We start from the raw sequence: 19,750 nt of genomic DNA, 5'->3' as shown, positions 1-19,750 counted from the left end.
GTCCTCCAACAAGAGAAGCCTCTGCAATGAGAAGCCCTCACACCACACTGCTCACCCACATCGAGAGGAAGCCTGCATGCAGCAACAAAGACCCAGCATGGTCAAAAATAAAAATTAATAAATGATTTTTAAAAGAAGAAAAGACTTATGAAAAAAAATAATACTGAGAAAATAACTGATATGCTTACTGACAAGAAATTCAGGCACTTGGAGAAAAGTATGGGGCCAAACTAGTGAGATATCCATTGAAAATTAAGCGATAAAGCAAAAAAATAATTATTAACTGAAGGGAAAACAAAGTGATGCAAGAAAAAAAAGCAATCATAGCAAACAACGTGGTTCAATTGTGAATAATGATTATATAGTTCTAGTATCTTAAATACTGATTATTTATATAACAAAATGATGATATAGCTGTGCATATAAAAGTGCATAAAGAGGGAATGTGTATATATATATATATATATATACACATATATATTGGGGAAATGAAATAGCAGAGAAATAAACCCTCAACATTCACAGTGAGAAATCAATAGATAATGCCCAAAACTGGAAAATCAAGACACAGCAATATAAACATAATGAGAGATACAAAAATTTAATACTTGAAATTGTTCAGTGTGCTTCCTTAGGATATGGATGGCGGACAATAAGCAGGAGGTCGTTATTTTTGTATGAGTATTGCAGAGTGTGTTGATTCTTTAAATTATGTGCCTTATGTGACTGATGATGAAAACAAAGGAATGTTTTAAAGCTGTATTCAAAGTAGTGGATAATAATAATAAAGAAGATAGGAGAGAAAATGTTTCTAAGGGAAATTAAAATCAAAATCCTTGTGTTATTCAGGGAGAGCATAAAAGTACCAATTAAATTTAGACATTAACTTTCAAATCCACTGAGCTCAATAACGTGAATAATGAACACTAGATAAATTTGCCCAAAGAAAGAAAAGGGGTAAAGAAGAAAGAGAAAGCACAAGAGTTAGAAAACACAAAATAAGATGGTGGAAATCATTTTTTAAATACTATAAATATATAAACAAAAAATTAAAAATAATATAAAGCACAATTAATGTAAAAAGTCTGATTAAAATACAGTTTAATTTAATCTAGCTAAAGAGAGTTTATGAGTTAAACTCAAACAGAAGAATTATATGTAAAGATACATTATTCCAAAAAAGAATAGATTTTTTTTAACTCTCAGAGAAACTGCTCATTGACTAAAACATTTTAAAAATAATAACAATGAATTTTTAAAACCCTGTGAAATTTGTGGACCTAATAATACAGACTGATACTATACCCCCATAAAACTGACAGAATTAGAAAAAGATTTTAAGAAACCCACAAACACGTGGCAGAAAATCATAGTAAACTATTTTTTTACTAAAAATTCCCTCCCTCTAAAGCTGGTAAAGGGGCTTCCCTGATGGTCGAGTGGTTAAGACTCTTGCCTTCCAATACAGGGGCCATGGGTTCAATCCCTAGTGGGGGAAGTAAGGTCCCACATGCCTTGGGGTGGGGCCAAAAATTAAAAAAACAAAGCAGCTGGTAAAAACAAGAGAGGAAATTAACAATTTAGAATATCTAAAACCTTATGTAGAAAGGAAATAAAGAAACCTGTGACCCCAAGCAGAGATTGAATATTCTCTTCAAGCACTAGTGGGACATTCATTTCCAGTAAGAAAGTCTGGACTGATTTTATAGAACTGACATTTTAAATTAATTCACACTGATGGTAGAAAACGCAGGAAATGTAGACAGTTTAAAGAGCAAGACAAAACTTATCTATAGTCTCACTCTGAGTTATTTAACTGTTTGGCATATTTCCTTTCAGGCTTTTTCGAAATGTGTTTTCATACACGCTTTTCTTTTTCTTTTTTCTTCTTTTTTTGGTAATAGTGATGTTTACTGTGTATTCCTTTTATATCGTTTGGTTTGCAACTAATGATGCCGTAATTTACCGCTCTAGGACCTATCAGTCTCCCCAGAGTTTCTTTTCATCACAAAATCAGGCTAATGGAAAGCACATCCACTCTTCGGGATAAATGTGTGGTTCTTAGAAAAAGGGACTATTCATAGTGATAAGACGTGTCCACCTCTAGGTAAGTCAGCGAACCGGGCTACAGGACACTTTGGTGGACCGACGGAGAAGGAGGGTTTTAGAGTTGAAGCGAAAACCAGATTCTCACGACCCTGAAAGGACCTACTTAGTAGCCCTCCTCCCCAGTTCAGAGCCAGCAGCAGCCCTGGGGCAGGGGAAACCAGCCGGTTCATCCCTGGCTAATGCCTGGGAGAACTAACGCCTGGGAGAACTGACACTCCGATCACACGCAGGGACCTGGGGAAGACTGGTGCCAGATCGGGGCGGAGGAAGATGCTGAAGCAGGAAGGGGGCTGGGAGGATGGAGATCTGGAAGAATAAGCCAGCATCCGTACGGCGCATCTTTCCTCCACTCCGATCCCTGCCCCGCCTCCCCTCACCACACACCCATCGCTAAACGCAGTCATACCTGTTGGTGCTCTGTGGCCTGAACCTGTCCACGAAAGGGGCCGTTTAAACCTGCAGCCGAGCTCGGGGTGGACCAGCCTGGGACCGACAGGCGTGGCAGTGCGGAGGGCGTGGGTGGGGGAAGCCAGGTCCGTCTCGACCTGCATTTCTCCACTTACGGCAAAGGATTACAGAGCGTCGAGTGACCCCCGGGGGACTAAAAGCCGCTACCCCCAACCAAAAGCTGCAGAGCCTGCCACCCGGGAGCCACGCCCTCTGAGGGACCAGTGGGGGCGGGGTGCTTGAGAATGCCTTGCTCTGGCTTCCAGCGGATAATTCCTGTAAGTTCTGCTACATTCTTGGCACAAAATAGGGCTTGATACACTAACTCCTGGGCTTCTCAGATGGCCCTAGTGGTAAAGAACCTGCCCGCAAGGCGGGAGACTTGCTCTCTGTCCCACTTGTAGGGAAGACCCCTTGGAGGAAGGCATGGCAACCCACTCCAGTAATCTTGCCTGGAAAATCCCATGGACAGAGGAGCCTGGTGGGCTACAGTCCACGGGACGAAAAGAGTCAGACACGACTGAAGTGATTTAGCACACACGCACACTATTACCATGATTTTTCCTTATGCTACAGTGCTTTGAGGCCCAGGTTTTGGTTTGAAACAGTTCTAGGTTTAAAACCATGCCCAAATCCCAATGATTAGCTATTTGGCTGCTTTGGAATGGGTTTACCACCACGAAACATATTTCCTCAACTAGGAAATGGAATTAATAATATCTACGTTATGGGATTAAATTAGCTAACAGATGGAAAGCTTTTAACCCAGTAGCACAGAGTCCATAGTTAAACCATAGCAGTTAGAACTACCATTTAACATGTATTTCCTAGTCTTGCCTGTTTTTCCTCCTCTTTGCTCATACTGAACTCTTTCTCCCTCTTTCTCTCCATGTAACTATTTTTTTAGAAGAAGTATTTCTTTAGAAACCACTTGGAAATATATTCCTATCTGCTTTATCATCTCTGTTCTTTTCATCCCAGTGTGGTGAATCCATTCATAACTTCTAATAATGGGAACAGACATTTAAATAAATGTAGCAAATCATGAAGTTACTAGCCCATATGTCCTTTGCTAGAAGTCATTATGAGCACAAAGAAGGAAAAGAACAAATAAAAGTAAATCAAGAAAGGCTTTGTAGAAGTGACACTTCAATCTCGAAATACAAAATTTTGGAATCAGATAGTCCTGGGATTGAACCCCTGTTCTGGCACTAATTAGCTGTGGGTGAGTTAACTAATCTGGCCAAGTATCAGTCTTCTCATGTGTTCTATGAAGATAATAACACCCACCTCAAAGGGAAGTGGGATTAAATGAGTTCATAAATGTGGGAATCCAAGGAATTGATGATAATAAGTTATTGATACATGCTTATTTTCTTTCCTTCCACTCATTTCCTGTTGAATCCTCTCCATTACCTTCTTACTCTTTCTTCCATTCTCCCCCCCTCTCCATCTTTAGTTCAGCTGGGTGTCACCTGGAAACATAATAAGCCTTCTAAGAAGTTACCAAGGAAAGTATGAAGCCACTTGAGTTGTAGGTTGACCCCGTCCTCATGAAGATCTTGATCTATGGACAATTTCTATGGTTACATCTGGCCAAATTGTCTATAGTATGCTTTAAAGCATATTTTCCCAGCTTTCTGAGAAAAGTGCAATGCAGGGTTGAAAGATTTAGATCTCAACTAAAGACTGAGATGAAGTTTATCATTTATAACATCTTCTCAACTTACCAACCCTAAAGTCTCTGTCACTTGTAATGAGGTTAGTGTATGACATATGCTGTTTAACAGTTTGATTCAGAACCATTTCTTCTTTTTAATGTTTACTTTTTGTCAGCACCATGTGGCATATGGGATCTTAATTCCCCAACTGAGTGATTGAACCCATACCCCCTGCATTGGACATGAGGAATCTTAACAACTGGACCACCAGGGAAGTCCCCTGTGACCATTATTTACCACAGTTGTCCTGAATTGACAAATCCCAATTTCCCAGGAGAGTTTTTGTTTTCAGTGATGAAGATTTCATTTCTTCATGTAAACTTCCATACAAAGAAGGCACAAGGAAAAAGAAGAGGAATTGCTTTTGCTTCTCTAGAGCAGGAAAGACTGCGTAGAAGGGGAATTACCGGCATCCCATGATGGAGCTGACCTGGGGACTGTGTCACTTTCTTTGACTCAGATTTCAAAGCCTGATCTACTCTCCCTCCAGGAATGGAGTCCATCCTGGTTTCAGCTACAGTAGGTATACCATCTACTCATCTCCAGCCAGGTCCAACCTGACCTTGGTCTTCTTCCTGCCTTCCTCCCACCAGGCAGCTCGCCTGGCGTCTGAGTCTTTTTAAAGCATCACCTGATAACATTCATTACTGCCCCCACCCTACCCCCATCACACAGTGAGCCAGGTGCTGGGGACCACAACACAGTCCTTGCCTTCGAAGTGTTTACAATAAGGGGAGCCAACAAGGTACTTAGGGTAGTTCACTTAGCAAGTGAAGCTAAGTATCACCAGAAAGCAACATGCGAATTTCTTCAGGAACAGAGGAAAAGGAAATTCACAAGGAGCTGAGCTGGTGAGAAAGTCTTCCTGATAAAAAGCCACGGTGCTGAACTGGTGGTTCAGTAGTTAAAACTTCACATTCCCAATGCAGAGGGACTGGGTTCCATCCTGGTCCAGGAACTAGATCCCACACCCCACAACTAAGACCCGGAGCAGCCAGATAAATACCTTTTCAAAAAAAGAAATCCACTGTACCTTCTCCATTGTGTGTGTGTTGGGGTGTGGGGAGAGCAGGTGGATGAAGGTGCTGCCACCTGTCCAGAAAGCCCCTAAGGACTTGAACTTCCCAGGCAGGCAACCAGGCTGGGACCTTCAGCTCTGGCATGCCTAGGGAGTGCCCTGGGCAAATTACTTAGCCTCTGGATGCCTCCATCTCCTCCTCCCTAAAATGGGTACAATAACAATATCCTCTCCTCTCTCAGAGACTGTGATGAAGATAAAATGAGTTAAGATCTGTGAAACACAGGGTACACCATGCTTAGTAAATATGAATCAGGGTTGGGGACAAGAGTTGTTTATGCCATAGTGTTCTGGCGCAGGAGACATGTACAAGTGAGTGGGCATCGTCCTGGAGTCTGTGTAATTAATGCTGCCTGGGGAGGAGCGTGTGTGCTCAAGACACCGTCTGGGACGCCTTACATAATGTCAGCTTTAGGCAGAGTGCCTGTCATTGGCGCAGCTCCGAAAATACACATACACACGAGCATGCCCGCGAGGCGGGGCCGCAGGGGGTGCGGGCTGCGTGGCCCACGCCGCCTGTCCGCTCGGGCCCCCGGGTGCGAGACCGGGTCCCTGCGTGTCGCCGACACACGCGCACACCGACACCAGCCCCGCTTCGACGTGCGTGTCATGGCTTAAAAATAGATGCTAATCCGTCAACCGGTCTGCCAAGCCAGACCGAGGCGGCGGCGGAGTCATGGCCGTGGGGCTGCCTGCGCCTGCGATCCGCCTCCGGGACTGAGACCCGCGCCGCCTCGCGAGGTAGCGGGGCCGCGGCGGGTGGGCTAGGCGCCGGGGATCGGGGCTGGGGGGCGCCGGGCGGGGGACGGGGGCGCTTAAAAGGGGCCTGGGAGCCCGCCGGCGGGGCCCTGCCGGGGCCCCCTCCCTCCGCGCCTGGCTGTCTCGGTTGGCGAGGGCTGGGCGACAGCCATGAACCTGTTACAACCACAGCAGAGGGATGGGGGGGGGGGAGGGAGGGGGTCGCGGACCGGGGCCCCCAGAAGCTGGCGGATGGGGTTGGAGCGTGTCCAGGGACGGAATGGGGAGAAAGCGAGCGCCACCGAGCTCCGGCTACACCTGGGCGGCTTCCCGCTTTCTTTCCACCATTCAGCATCACACAGGCAGCAGCATTCTGTCCCCAGAAAAGGTTGTTTGGGAGCCAAGTGGTGAGGTCTTTAGGCCTGCGGAGCGAAAGTCGATGATGATACTGGTGATGCTGATGATGAAGATGTCGATCCTGGGGGTGATGGCAGTGATAGTGGCGGTGGGAAGGACGGGCATGATGGTGATAGCGCTGATGGAGGTGGCCGTGACTGCTATAGTGCTCTCTTTCTACACTCCTTCCGATCAGCCATTGGGGGGAAAAAACCCTCTCTTCCTAAACAACCCCTCAACAGCCTAAGATCCAGCCTCCCCTCGCCAGTCTTGATCCTAAGACCCCTGCTTCTTATGCCTTGTGAGTGCTGGAGCTCTCCTGGCCCTGGAGGGACAGGGGGACTGGGGAAAACTGGGCCCCTGTTGAGACTGTGGGGGAGGGGTGGGGGGCAGGGCGAAGATGGCCTCTCACTGGGGACCTTGCCTTGAGTCCCTGGGGCAGAAGACAGGAAAAGGAGTGGGAGGGGAATTCTTCAGAGCGCCCCACCTTTGCTGAGGGCCAGGATCACCATGCGAGAGGAGGAGGGGTTGGAAGAAGAGAGAAGAGGCACTGGAATAGGGGGCTGTTGCTACAATCCCCCCTGCCTGCAGCTCCCAGGGCAAGTTTCAAAGGCTGGCCCTTCCGAGCTCCACAGCTCAGTGCGTGGTCCCACTGTTCACAGAGAGTCAGGCACATCTTCTCCGGCCCTTCACTGAGGACCCCCGTGTGCTAAATAGGGTCACTTGATTTCACCAGCAACACAGGCGCTAATTCCACACTCTGAGCCCCTGGGCCAGGCAGGAGCCCCCATTTCTTCCCTTTCCTCCCTCCTCCAGCCCCTCACCCTCTGCCTCTTCCCACCCACACACACACACACACACACACACACACACACACACCCACACACACACACACACACACACACACACACACACACAGTACTCCAGCCCTGCCTGGACCCAGAGAGATGAGGTTTAATCAGTGATACCTGTCATGTTGACCAAGGGAGGCTGCTTTGCCTGTGGCGCACAGATAACTGGCGCTTCTTTCCATGAACCTGGGTCTTCAGCGAGTGTTTTTCAAAAACTTCAGCTTCCTCTTTCCTACTCTTCCCCACGCGCCCCATGCCCCCAGCTGGAGTTCTCAGAGCAGGCTGAGGGCTGAGGCGGCAGGAGGGCAGGAGGGGGTTAAAGCAGCCCATCTCCACCACCACCCCACCCTTGAGGCCGGCGGGGCTGGGTCACGGCCCCAGCTGCTGCTGGCTTCAGACCAACGCCTTCTGGATGGATCCAGAACCTCCCCCCAAACCCCCCTCCCAGCTCCCCAGCCTGTCTGCTTCAGCCCCAGGCAGATGAGACCCAGACGGGGGCTGGCAAGGCTTCCAGCACTGGGCCCTGCCACCCAGATGCCAGATGTGTGTGCGTGTGTGTGTTGACTGTGTGTGCGGAGTGGGGGCGGGGTGGTGGAGCAGACGCCCAGCAGCTGGGCCGCTGCCTCGGCCCGTAAACAAGAACATGTGACGCTCCCACCTCCTTGCCTGGCGGAGCCAAAGAGCAGGGCGACAGGAGCCGCTGCCACTCAAAGGAGACGACCGTCCAGAGCGCCCGCCAGACTTCACCGTCCTCCCCCAGAACCTTCTCCCCGGGGGCGGGAAGGGACCCCGCCGCCCCGGACCCGCTCAGGCGTCACTCACACCCCCGCCTCTGCCGGCAGCTGCCACCTGGACACCCGCCCCGCCTCACCTCGCGCACCCCGGGGGCTGCCAGGCCTCCTGCCACCTCTAAGATGTGTCCCGGCAACTGGCTCTGGGCTTCGGTGACATTCATGGCCCGCTTCTCCCGGAGCGGCTCGAGGTCTCCGGTCCGCGTGAGAGGCGCCCTGGAGGAGCCGCCGGCCGTCCAGCACCCCTTCCTCAATGTCTTCGAGTTGGAGAGGCTGCTCTACACCGGCAAGACCGCCTGTAACCATGCCGACGAGGTCTGGCCAGGCCTCTACCTCGGAGACCAGTAGGTACCGGCCAGACTGGGGCCACGGCTGTGTGTGTGTGTGCGCGTGTGTGCAAGAAGAAAGGAGAAGGGTGGCAGAGAGGCGTGGAGTTGTGCTCTTGGTTCCACATTGAGGGTGGAAACGAGGGGGTACCTGGGTAGAGTGGAGGCTGGAGGGTTGGGGAGAGTAGACAGGATTACCTACCTGCTAAGTCACTTCAGTCGAGGGACTCTTTGCAACCCCATGAACTGTAGCCCACAAGGCTCCTCTGTCCATAGAATTCTCCAGGCAAGAATGCTGGAGTGGGTTGCCATGCCCTCCTCCAGGGGATCTTCCCAGCCCAAGAATCGAACCCACGTCTCTTAGGTGGGACAGGATTACTGATAGACCCAATTCTGGACAGACAGGCTCTGTTCAAGTAATCGTGTGATTCATTTAGCACAACGCATTAGCATTTTCATATGCCAGTGCTGTGGGCTGGACATCATAGATGACTTATCTGACCTTCCATCTTTGTGCCCTGAAAAAAAGCTATCACAGGGGCCAGGAAAAGTGGATGGTAAGGCGAGGGGTGCCCCAGGTGACATTAATGGTAAAGAACCTGCCTGGCAATGCAGAACATGTAAGAGACATGGGTTCGATCCCTGGGTCGGGAAGATCCCCTGGAGGAGGGCATGGCAGCGCACTTCAGTATTCTTGCCTGGAGAAGCCCATGGACAGAGGAGCCTAGTGGGTTACAGTCCACAGGATCACAAAGAGTTGGACTAAAGCGACTAAGCGCATATAACAAAAAGGGGAGGGGTAGACCAAGCCAAGCCACAGAGTATGCAGAGGCTCTGCCAGATGGGGGCGACAGAGAGATGGGAGTCAAAGAGAAAGGAGGCCCTACAGGTCTTTTCCGAGAGCTTTAGAGCCTACAGGGAGTTTTCACAGGCTTTTTCTCTATTAATCTTCACAATAGCCTTGTGAGGTAGGTACCACTATCCCCAGGTTACATAGGAGGAATTGGAAGCTCAGAGAAGCTGGGACTGGCCCCAGGTCCCACAGGTCGTAAGTAGCAGAGCCCAGGACTTAAGAGGTTCAAGTTCAGCGTGTTTTCTGCTCCAGGAGTTGGCACTAGACAGGGCATTCGATATGACCTTGTTGGCATGAGCTGAGGGCTGTGAACCACAGAAACCCTTGCAGGTGACATCCACAGGGTAACCATGGGCTTGGAGTAACTGGCAAAACACAAGAAGATTCTGGGCATCAGAGAGAGTCTAAACGGGAAAGGGACTTCCTGTCCAGTGTTTAGGACTCCCCGCTTCCACTTCAGTGTGCACAGGTTCGATCCCTGGTCAAGGAACTAAGATCCTGCAGGCCTCATGGGACAGCCAGAAAAAAAAAAAAGAAAAAGTTTTACAAAAATAAAAATAAAGTAATGGGGGAGTGGTGAAAACCATAGCAATTCAAGGTTACCAGGTTAAATGTGAGCTGCTCCAACAAGCCGTCCGGTGTCCAGATCCTCCCTGCCATGTCCAGACCCATCCACTGATCTCTCTATACCTGAAAGCCTTGGTGTGAAGAAAACCCCTCTCTCCTGAGATGCCCCAATCTTTCTCCAGCTAGATTCCACCGTTGGCAGGTACTTCCTTCCATGAAGTACAAACCCTGTTGATCTTTCTCACGGATCAAGTATTAATAAAATCCTGTGGCCTCCGAGCATCTTTCAATAATGTTATCAGGGCTGTGGTTTGTCTGTCTCTCTGTCTTCTCTCCCCCAGGCCAAAAATCTCTCCAGGACTCCCCAGGTTTGCTCCAGGACAAGACTCAGAGTCATTGCACACCTCAGGTCCTCAGGAAGTGAAGGGAAGGCCTGGAGCCAGTGATGTTGGCCTGGCGGTGATCAGAGTACTGACCGGGGTGTCTGGTCCCACCGTCCAGCCTCACCCCCTCTAACCTCTGCTCCTCAATGCAGGGAAATAGCCAACAACCACCGGGAGCTGCGTCGCCTGGGCATCACGCACGTCCTCAACGCCTCTCACAGCCGGTGGCGAGGGACGCCCGAAGCCTACGAGGGGCTGGGCATCCGATACCTGGGTGTCGAGGCCCACGACTCGCCAGCCTTCGACATGAGCGTCCACTTCCAGGCAGCCGCTGACTTCATCCACCGGGCGCTGAGCCAGCCAGGAGGTAGGAAGGGAGGGGAGCGAGGTGGAGGGGTGGACCCACGGACACTGAGTTAGAGCAAAGCCCAGGGCTCTGGATGTGGAAAAAGAAAGAGAGTTGAATGATGTAATAAGATGCTCAGGAAAGAAAACTCTTCTCTCAACCATCTTTTCAATGCAATCCGTAAAAAGAAGGAAATAATCCCAAATGTCGGGAGAGTGGCAAATTGCCCCTGGGCGGGAAGATTATGGGAGATATATTTTTTAATTGTTGCCTTCTTTGCATATTTCTAGACTTTCTAACGATTCTTGCTTTGCCTGTTTTGCTTTAGTGATCAGAAAATATATATATATATTTAAGATATAAAAATATTTTATTTTTTAAAGTAAAGAGGATTTTATTTAAAAAATGTAAGATGTATTGGGACTTCCCCAGTGGCCTGAGACTTTACTCTTCCAATGCAGGGGTGTGGGTTCAATCCTCAGTTGGAGAACTAAGATTCCCACATGCTGTTCATCGCAGCGAAAAAATAAGAAGATTTTTTAAAATAGGAAAAAAAATATATACTGATCACCCACACACCCCTCCTCCCCCCAGAATGGATGGGAACCTGAGGAAGGGCCAGGTTAGACACAAAGGATTTTCCATGAATGCACTCAGCGAGCTTCAAGCAGAAACTCTACTTGGTACAAAGCTCAGTTTTGCATTAATCTTGAGTCTTTCCCTTCAAGCTCTTTTTTTTTTACACTCTATGTTAGTTATGTTTTAAATATTTATTTATTTATTTGGCTGTTCTGGGTCTTAACTGTGGCATACAGGATCTAGTTCCCTGATCAGGTCTTGAATCGGGGCCCGTGCATTGGGAGCTTGGAGTCTTAGCTGCTGGACCACCAAGCACGTCCCTCTTCAAGCCCATTTTGGGTTTATGGATGCTGAACTGCTGCAGGTTTTCTGTGTCTTCCCGTATGTGTGCCCCTGTTTGTTGGGATTCAGATTCTTACCATCTCCCCATGTGTGCCTCCGAGCATCTCTGCTTACCTGTCTTCCTCCTCACCTGCCCCCAGCCTCCTCCAGCCCAGCGCACGGTCCCCCAGCCGCCTCTCTCCATCTGTCTGTGTTCACAGGGAGGATCCTGGTGCACTGCGCCGTGGGAGTGAGCCGCTCGGCCACCCTGGTGCTGGCCTACCTCATGCTGTACCACCGCCTCACCCTCGTGGAGGCCATCAAGAAAGTCAAGGACCACCGAGGCATCATCCCCAACCGGGGCTTCCTGAGGCAGCTCCTGGCCTTGGACCGCAGGCTGCGGCAGGGGCTGGAGGCATGAGGGGTGGGGGAGGGAGGTCAGGCCAGGCCTGTGGGTCCCTGGATCCCAGCTGGACAGTGGAGGCCCAGGGAACAGGTGGTGGGGAGACCGAATGAACCCATTCTCTCCTTAGAGGGCTGGGACATGGCCCCAGACCACAGCTGCTATCTACTGCGAGGGGTTGGGGAGGGGTTAGCTGGGCAGGGTGACAGTCACCTAGCAGGGAGCTGGCCAGGGAGGAAGGCAGCTAGGGTCCTGGATTCTAGGCAGGGTGGCCCCAGAGATTCAAGGCCCCTTCCCCTGTTTGTGCTCAAGTGTTCCCCTCCCTCTCTGATACGGACCCACTCTGCCCTGTGCCCCTGCGGGGAGAGTCAGGGAGGCGGCAGGCACGGCTGTGATGATGTCGAGTTGTGTGGGGCCAGGAGCAGAGAGACAGACGGTGATGAGATGGTGAGAAAAGCTAAGAGAGAAGCCTACAGACTTGTTACTCCAAACACGGCAGGAAGAGGTGTGGGAGGCTTGGCACCATGCCCGTGGGTGCTGGTCGTGGCCCAAAAACGGCAGAGGTGCATGACTGCGAGTCTGTCACTGATCACTCGCTTACTGGATCCAAGCGCTGCAGGAAAAATAAAAATGGTGAAAACGACGGGAGCCTCTTGAATCACTGGCTTGTCTGAGTCTGCAGCTCTCTTCCTGAGGGCAGTCCCTGGCTCCCTCCTAAGGGTCATGGACCCCCACCAGCCCTAATGCCTCCAGCGGTTTTTAAGGGGGATCATCCCTGGTGGCTCGGACAGTAAAAAATCCTCCTGCAATGCAGGAGACCAGGGTTCGATCCCTGGGTCTGGAAGATCCTCTGGAGAAGGACATGGCAACCCACTCCAGTCTTCTTGCCTGGAGGATTCTATGGACAGAGGGGCCTGACGGGCTGCAGTCCATGGGATCGCAAGGACTCGGACACGACTGAGCAGCTAACGTTTCCAGTTTTTAAGGGAGTTTTCTCCCAAGTCCGATTCCACATGCCAGCTGTAAGGGATATCTTGTTATTTCCATTTATGTCCACACGGGGACAGCAGAGGACCAAAAAGTCAGAGTTGCAACCTGGATTGGGACTCGGCACACTGCTATCTTCGAAGCTTAAAATAGGTCTCTGTTCATAAACTCCAGTGTGTTAAGAAATACTGGGGTGGTCCAAAAATCCCGAACGAGCTTTTTGGCAGACACAATATAACTTATTTTCAAAAAGACAGCTTGCTTTCTATGTCAAGTCCCCCATTCTCATGGAAGAGCAGAATATTAATCTTAAATCAATCCCAGCCCTAAATCATGGGTTGGGTTTTTGCCTTGTGCCAAGAAATTGGAGACAAGGGGAGGGGAGGTGATGTGATTGCTTCCTCTTCTAATCTTTCCAGGTTTTCCTCCGAAGAGGGTAACATAATCCCCCTGGTAAATCTAGTCCAAAAATAGAGCGAACCACCAGAGCGAATAGTATGGTCTTTTTTAATATTCCAACTGCCAAACTGCTAGCCACCACAGCCTTCTCTTTTTTTTTTTTTTTTTTTACCACATCCTTCTTTTTGAAGGGTGTGTTTCCCAGAAATTCCCTGGCAGTCCAGTGCTTAGGACTCTGCACTTTCACTGACAGAAGATACAGGTTCAATCCCTGGTCAGAAAACTAAGATTCCCATGGCCAAAACAAACAAACAGAAACGGGCGGTGTGTTCCCAGAACATCTGCATGAGTGGAAGAAGGGGATGGAATGTAAAAGGAAGTGAAAAGTATAGGAGAAAAATCACTTAATATAACTAAAGCGTAGACTCTACTCCAAAGTACAGAAACTCAGAATCTCAAAGCTCAAAGACGCCTTCACAGATGAACGATTTCCACTCTCCACAGGCATAAATAAATTGCCTTTTCAATAAGTCACAATGATAATTATCAAGCATTTATTTGCTTGGCCATTTTTTTTTTCTTTTTAACTGAAGCAAAGAGAGATTATTTTGATTTATTTATTGACCACACTGCAAGGCAGATGGGATTTTAGTTCCCTGACCAGGGATTGAAGCCATACCCCCTGCCTTGGAGTCTTAACCACTGGCCCACCAGGAAGTCCCTTGCTTGGCCATTTTTGACGGTCGGGAATCGTTACATGTTACTAGCTCTTAGTGTTAGAAAGCTCTCGTTTGACACTTGCATCCCATAACCACATTACAATAGTGGGAAGATGGGGCCAAAAGATCTGACAGCTAGGACCCTTGGCCCCAGCACACAGCCATGAGGGTGTTGGTGACATTAATTTACCTCTCTCCCCCGGCTCTTCTGTCCATGGGAATTCCTAGGTGAGAATAATGGAGTGGGTTGCCATTTCCAGGGGATCTTCCTGACAGATGGACCCAACCCAGGTTTCTTAGGCCTCCTGAATTGGCAGGCAGATTCTTTAACACTAACACCACCTAGGAAGCCATATATAATATATACACACACACACACACACACACATATCTCCCATATATATGTATATATATGCATATATATCCCATATATATGTATATATAGGTATATATGTGTATATATACGCATATGTATATATATCTCCCATATATATATATGTATATATTATTATTATTTAACAAAAGCCATATTGTGGCTCTGGCCCAGGCGCTCTTCTGTCTTTGCAGATATTAGGTCATTTAATCCTCATTAAAAATCGTGTGAAGTGATTGCCTTGTCAATGTGTAGAAACAAGGAAATTGAGGTTAAGTAATTTTCCTAAGGATAAAGAATTTGCCACCAGTGCAGGAGATGCGAGAGACATGGGTTTGATCCCTGGGCCAGGAAAATCCCCTGGAGTAGGAAGTGGCAACCCACTGCAGAATTCTCGCCTGGAAAATCCCGTGAACAGTGGAGCCCCAGGGGCTGCAGGCCATGGAGGCCACAGAGCCCCAGAGAAGACTGAGCGCACGACACAGAGAGTAAGCGGCAGAACTCAGACCCCAGCCCGGGAGCTCTGGCTCCAGCCTGTGTGGCCATCACACTGGTGTAGGGCCCTCCACCTCCACCATTTAAGGGTACGTGTGTGTTTTGGGAACCTACAGGCGTCAAGAGACAGAAAGGAAGGGCACAGCCCGGTGACCACACAGAATCCGTTCTCCCCTCCAGGGGGGCTGAGGGGGACACCTGTCCCAGATGGGTCTCACTCACACCTGCCCAAAGTGAAGTCACTCAGTCGTTTCCGACTCTTTGTGACTGCATGGACTGTGTAGCCTACCAGGCTTCTCCATGAATGGGATTTTCCAGGCAAGAGTACTGGAGTGAGTTGCCATGTCCTTCTCCAGGGGATCTTCCCGACCCGGGGATCGAACTCGGGTCTCCCACATTGCAGGCAGATGCTTTATCCTCTGAGCCCCCAGGGAAGCCACCACCTGTCCAAACCGGCATTAAAAGTCCAGGCTCCTGGGACTTCCCTGGTGGTCCAGTGGCTAAGACTCCACTGTCCCAATGCAGAGGGCTTGGGTTCAATCACTGGTCAGGGAACCAAATCCCATATGCTGCAGCTAAGGATGCCACATGCCGAAACTTAGACCCAGCACAGCCACAGAAAAAACATTTAAAAAAAAAAAAAAATCCAACCTCCTGCATCCAGTTCTCGCACAATGGACCCTTTGGACCCAAGCATAAAACTTGAAAATGAACAGGAATAAACGTGTTCTTGTTAGACACAGCCTGTTCCTCTAACCGGCAGAGCCTCCTTCCCCCAGGGAACGGTGACTCAAGCCTAAGTCATCATCCTCCCACCCTGCCCCATCCAGTGTCGACTCAAACCCTTGGGGCTGGCCCCAGGGCCCTTGACGACTCTCGGGAGAAGGAGGAATGTTTGCCTGGTCCTTCACCCTGTGACTAATCCCAGCTGAGAAGCTGCTCAGGGAGCGGCAGTGAAGAGAGAGCTTCTGTTTCTGCGTGCCACAGCAGCAGATGGAGCCAGAAAGCAGACTGGCAGCTGAAAATATCACTGCTGGAGAGCATGCAGCCACACCTCACTGAAGGGCCCCCTGCAAACAGATCCCTTAGAAAAAGGAAGCTTCATGCACTGTTGGTGGGAATGTAAATTGGTGCTGCATTGGAAACCAGTATGGGTGATTTCTTCAAAAAAATGGAACTACTGTATGATCCAGCAATCCTACTCCTCTGTATTTACTGGGGGGAAAAAATGAAAGCATTAATTAAAAAAGACACATGCACCCCAATGTTCACAGCAGCATTGTTTACAATAGCCAAGATATGGAGACAAACTAAGTGCCCATCAACAGATAAATAGATAAAGAAGATGTGGTGTATATACCCGATGGAATGTTGTTGTTGTTTAGTCTCTAAGTCATGTCTGACTCTTTTGTGAACCCATGGACTGTAGCCTGCCAGGCCCCTCTATCCATGGAATTTCCCAAGCAAGACTACTGGCGTGGCTTGCCATCTCCTTCTCTAGAGGATTTTCCTGACCCAGGGATCGAACCCAAGTCTCCTGCATTGCAGGCAGATTCTTTACTGCTGAGCCACCAGGGAAGCCCAATTAAACACTCAGCCATTTTAAAAACGAATAAAATTTTTCCATTCACAACAACATGGATGGACTTGCAAGGTATTCTGCTAAGTGAAATAAGTCGGACAGAGACAAACAGTGTATGATATCACTTACATGGGAAATCTAAAAAATAAAGCAACATAGTGAATATAACAAAGCAGAAACAGACTCACAGATCTAGAGAGCAAATTAGTGATTACCAGTGCGGAGGGGAAAGTGGAAAGGAGCACAGTAGGGCAGGGGCTAGGAGGCACAAACTACTATATATAAAATAATTAAGTTACAAGGGTATATTGTATAGCACAGGGAATATAGCCGATGTTTGATTATAACTATAAATGGAAGGTAACCTTTAGAAATCGTGAACCCCTATGTTGTACACCTGAGATTTATATGATATTGTAAATCAACTATGCCTCAACTAGAAAGAAAATAGAAAAAAAAAAAAACATATTTTAAGGAAAAGGAAGCCTGAACAGAAAAAGAGTGGGCTAGATTATGCAGAAAGATAAACCCTATTTATCATAAGTTTCTGTCCTCAGAACTTTTTTTTTTTTTCGAAGAAGAAATGAGCAAACAATGGAAAAATTTAGGGAAGAGCCCTATTGATTCTCTAAACCCCAGAATCTCTGAATATATTACCTCTGTGGCAAAGGGTATCTTGCACATGTAATTAAAACCAAAACCTTGGGATCTCCCTGGTGGTCCAGGGGTTAAGAACCTGCCTGCCGATGCAGCGGATATGGGTTCGATCCCCAGTCTGGAAAGATCCCACGTGCTATGAAGCAACTAACCTCTTGTGCCACCACTACTGAGCCTGTGCTCTAGAGGCCTCCGACTGCAACAAGAGAAGTCAGAGCAACGAGAAGCCCGAGCACCAAGACTAGGGAGTAGCTGTGCCCTCCCTGCTCACCACAACTACAGAAAGCCTGTGCGCAGCAACCAAGACCCAGCACAGTCTTTAATTACTTTTAAAAACCCCGCAGCCTCACGGTGGGAAGATTCCACCGAAGTATCCAGTGAGGCCCGATCACATGAGTCCTTAAAAAGCACAGAACCTTTTCAAACAGAGCTGAGAGATTTGTTCTGAGGATCCATTGCTGTCTTTGAAGACAAGGATGGGAGCTGTGGTATAAGGAATGTGGGCACTTCTAGAAGCTGGAATAGACAAGAAAATGGATTCTCTCCTAGAGCCTCCAGAACAGAAGGTAGCCGGCTGACAGCTTGATGTTAGCCCAGTGAGTCCCATGCCCGTTTTCTGTAAGATAATAAATGTGCATTGTTCAAGTCATGAAGTTAGCGGCAATTTGTTACAACACCAGTGGGAAACTGATCAAAGCCCTTTGACATGCCGTGAACTCCGCTTGCAAATGCCAGCACTCATCTCTGATTTGGATTAAAAATTTGAGAACTAGTAGGATGTCCCTGGTGGTCCAGTAGTTGGGACTTTGCCTTCCAGTGCAGGGGGGTGCAGGTTTGATCCTTGGTCAAGGAGCTAAGACCTCTCATGCCTGGGGGCCAAAAAACCAAAACATAAAACAGAAGCGATGTTGGAACAAATTCAATAAAGGGTTCACATTAAAAAAAGTCTTTAAAAGAAAAACCAAGAATTGGTGACACACAGTCAGGGAGGAAGATGTGTTGGGCAAGGGCACTGCATCACTGAGCAAAACCCACCAGCACAGGGTATTTTGTTTTCCATGCAACCTCTCGATAACCAGGAAATGTTGCACAACATTCAGATTTCCAGTTTCTCTTAAAATGTGGAAAGGCACTGTGGGCCCAAGTCTGCACATGGTGAGTCTGAGCAGGGCGGTCCCAATGAGACAAGGACAAGCCTGCCCTCCAGTCATCGCTGCCCATAGCCTTTTTCTCACACTGGATCTGCCTCCCCTCCCTGGAGATTGTTTGCCTCCAACCCTGGGGGTAAGTCGACCTTCTACCACTGTGTCCTAACGTCTTACCCAGAAATGTAAGAAGCCTAAGAAGCCTGGGAAAGTCCACTGGCCCTCATCTTCTCCCAATCTCCACCCTGCCCCCGCCATTCCTTTGGGTTTATTTCCTAAGTAGATGAATACATATACATGTATTCATTCTTTTTTAGCTTCTTTCCTCACGGAGAGTGTGAGTATACTCTTTCCAGAGTGCTGAGTCGAGTTCCCTGTGCCATCCAATAGGTCCTTATTGGGTATTTATTTCCTATCTAGTGGTATGTGTGTGTTTATGCCGAGCTCCTGATTTATTCCTCCCTGCCACACCTTTGGTAACCATACATTTGTTTTTGATATCTGGAAGTCTGTCTCTGCTTTGTAAATAAGTTCGTTTGTATATATCTTTTAGATTTCACATATATGCGATCTCATATATTGTTTTTCTTTATCTGACTCATTTCACTCTGTATGATGGTCTCAAGGCCCATCCCTGCTGCAAATGGAATGGTTCACTCTTATTTATTTATTTGGCTGTGCTGGGGCTTAGTTGCGTAGCAAGCAGGGTCTTTAATTGTGGCATGAGAACTCTTAGTTGCGGTATGTGGGATCTAGTTGCCCATCAAGGATCACACCTGGGCCCCCTGCACTGGGAGTGTGTAGTCTTGGGAGCCACTGGACCACCAGGGAAGTCCCTCATTCTTTTTTATGACTGAGTACCATCCTAGAGGTCTGTCTAGTCAAGACTATGGTTTTTCCAGTGGTCATGTATGGATGTGAGAGTTGGACTATAAAGAAAGCTGAGCACTGAAGAATTGATGCTTTTGAACTGTGGTGTTGGAGAAGACTCTTGAGAGTCCCTTGGACAGCAAGGAGATCCAACCAGTCCATCCTAAAGGAAATCAGTCCTGAACATTCATTGGAAGGATTGATGCTGAAGCTGAAACTCTAATACTTTGGCCACCTGATTCAAAGAACTGACTCACTGGAAAAGACCTTGATGCTGGGAAAGATTGAAGGCAGAAGGAGAAGCGGACGACAGAGGATGGGATGACTGGATAGCATCACCAACTCGATGGACATGAGTTTGAGTAAACTCCAGAAGATGGTGATCAGGACAGGGCGGCCTGGTGTGCTGCAGTCCATGGGGTCGTAAAGAGTTGGACACGACTGACCGACTGAACTGAACTGAACATTCCACTGTATATTTGTCCCACATCTTCTTTATCCACTCATCCATCAATGGACATTTAGGTTGCTTCCATGTCTTGGCTATTGTAAAGAGTGCTGCAGTGAACACAGGGCTGTGCGGGTCTTTGGATTATGGTTTTCTTCGGATATAT

General features: G+C 48.4%; 1 protein-coding gene and 1 long non-coding RNA gene across 3 annotated transcripts in view; one reads left to right on the top strand and one right to left on the bottom strand.

The window, feature by feature from the left end:
- LOC132658695 (uncharacterized) overlaps positions 1–7,631 on the bottom strand; it is a 28,388-nt gene extending 20,757 nt beyond the window's left edge. For both annotated transcript variants that reach the window (XR_009598627.1, XR_009598626.1), the window contains exon 1: positions 7,458–7,631. This is a non-coding gene — a long non-coding RNA (uncharacterized LOC132658695). The remainder of the gene's footprint in view (positions 1–7,457) is intronic.
- On the top strand, positions 5,842–12,552 carry DUSP26 (dual specificity phosphatase 26). Its single transcript, XM_015104598.3, has 4 exons — positions 5,842–6,096; positions 8,183–8,475; positions 10,413–10,627; positions 11,728–12,552. Exons 1-4 carry the CDS (start codon positions 5,980–5,982, stop codon positions 11,925–11,927), a joined length of 825 nt encoding a protein of 274 aa, XP_014960084.2. The 5' UTR covers positions 5,842–5,979; the 3' UTR covers positions 11,928–12,552.
- Positions 12,553–19,750: the final 7,198 nt, after the last annotated feature.

The sequence above is a fragment of the Ovis aries genome, chromosome 26 (assembly GCF_016772045.2).
Source record: "Ovis aries strain OAR_USU_Benz2616 breed Rambouillet chromosome 26, ARS-UI_Ramb_v3.0, whole genome shotgun sequence".
NCBI lineage: Eukaryota > Metazoa > Chordata > Mammalia > Artiodactyla > Bovidae > Ovis > Ovis aries.
Note: the sequence above shows the minus strand (reverse complement) of the source record. Positions and strands in the feature narration are given on the sequence as shown.

Excerpts from the sequence above, each read along its gene's own strand:
- DUSP26 (XM_015104598.3), top strand. The coding sequence starts at position 5,980 with ATGCTAATCCGTCAACCGGTCTGCCAAGCCAGACCGAGGCGGCGGCGG. Across the intron at positions 6,097-8,182 it reads GACCCGCGCCGCCTCGCGAG|CTGCCACCTGGACACCCGCC; the intron begins GTAGCGGGGCCG and ends CTCTGCCGGCAG. Across the intron at positions 8,476-10,412 it reads GGCCTCTACCTCGGAGACCA|GGAAATAGCCAACAACCACC; the intron begins GTAGGTACCGGC and ends TCCTCAATGCAG.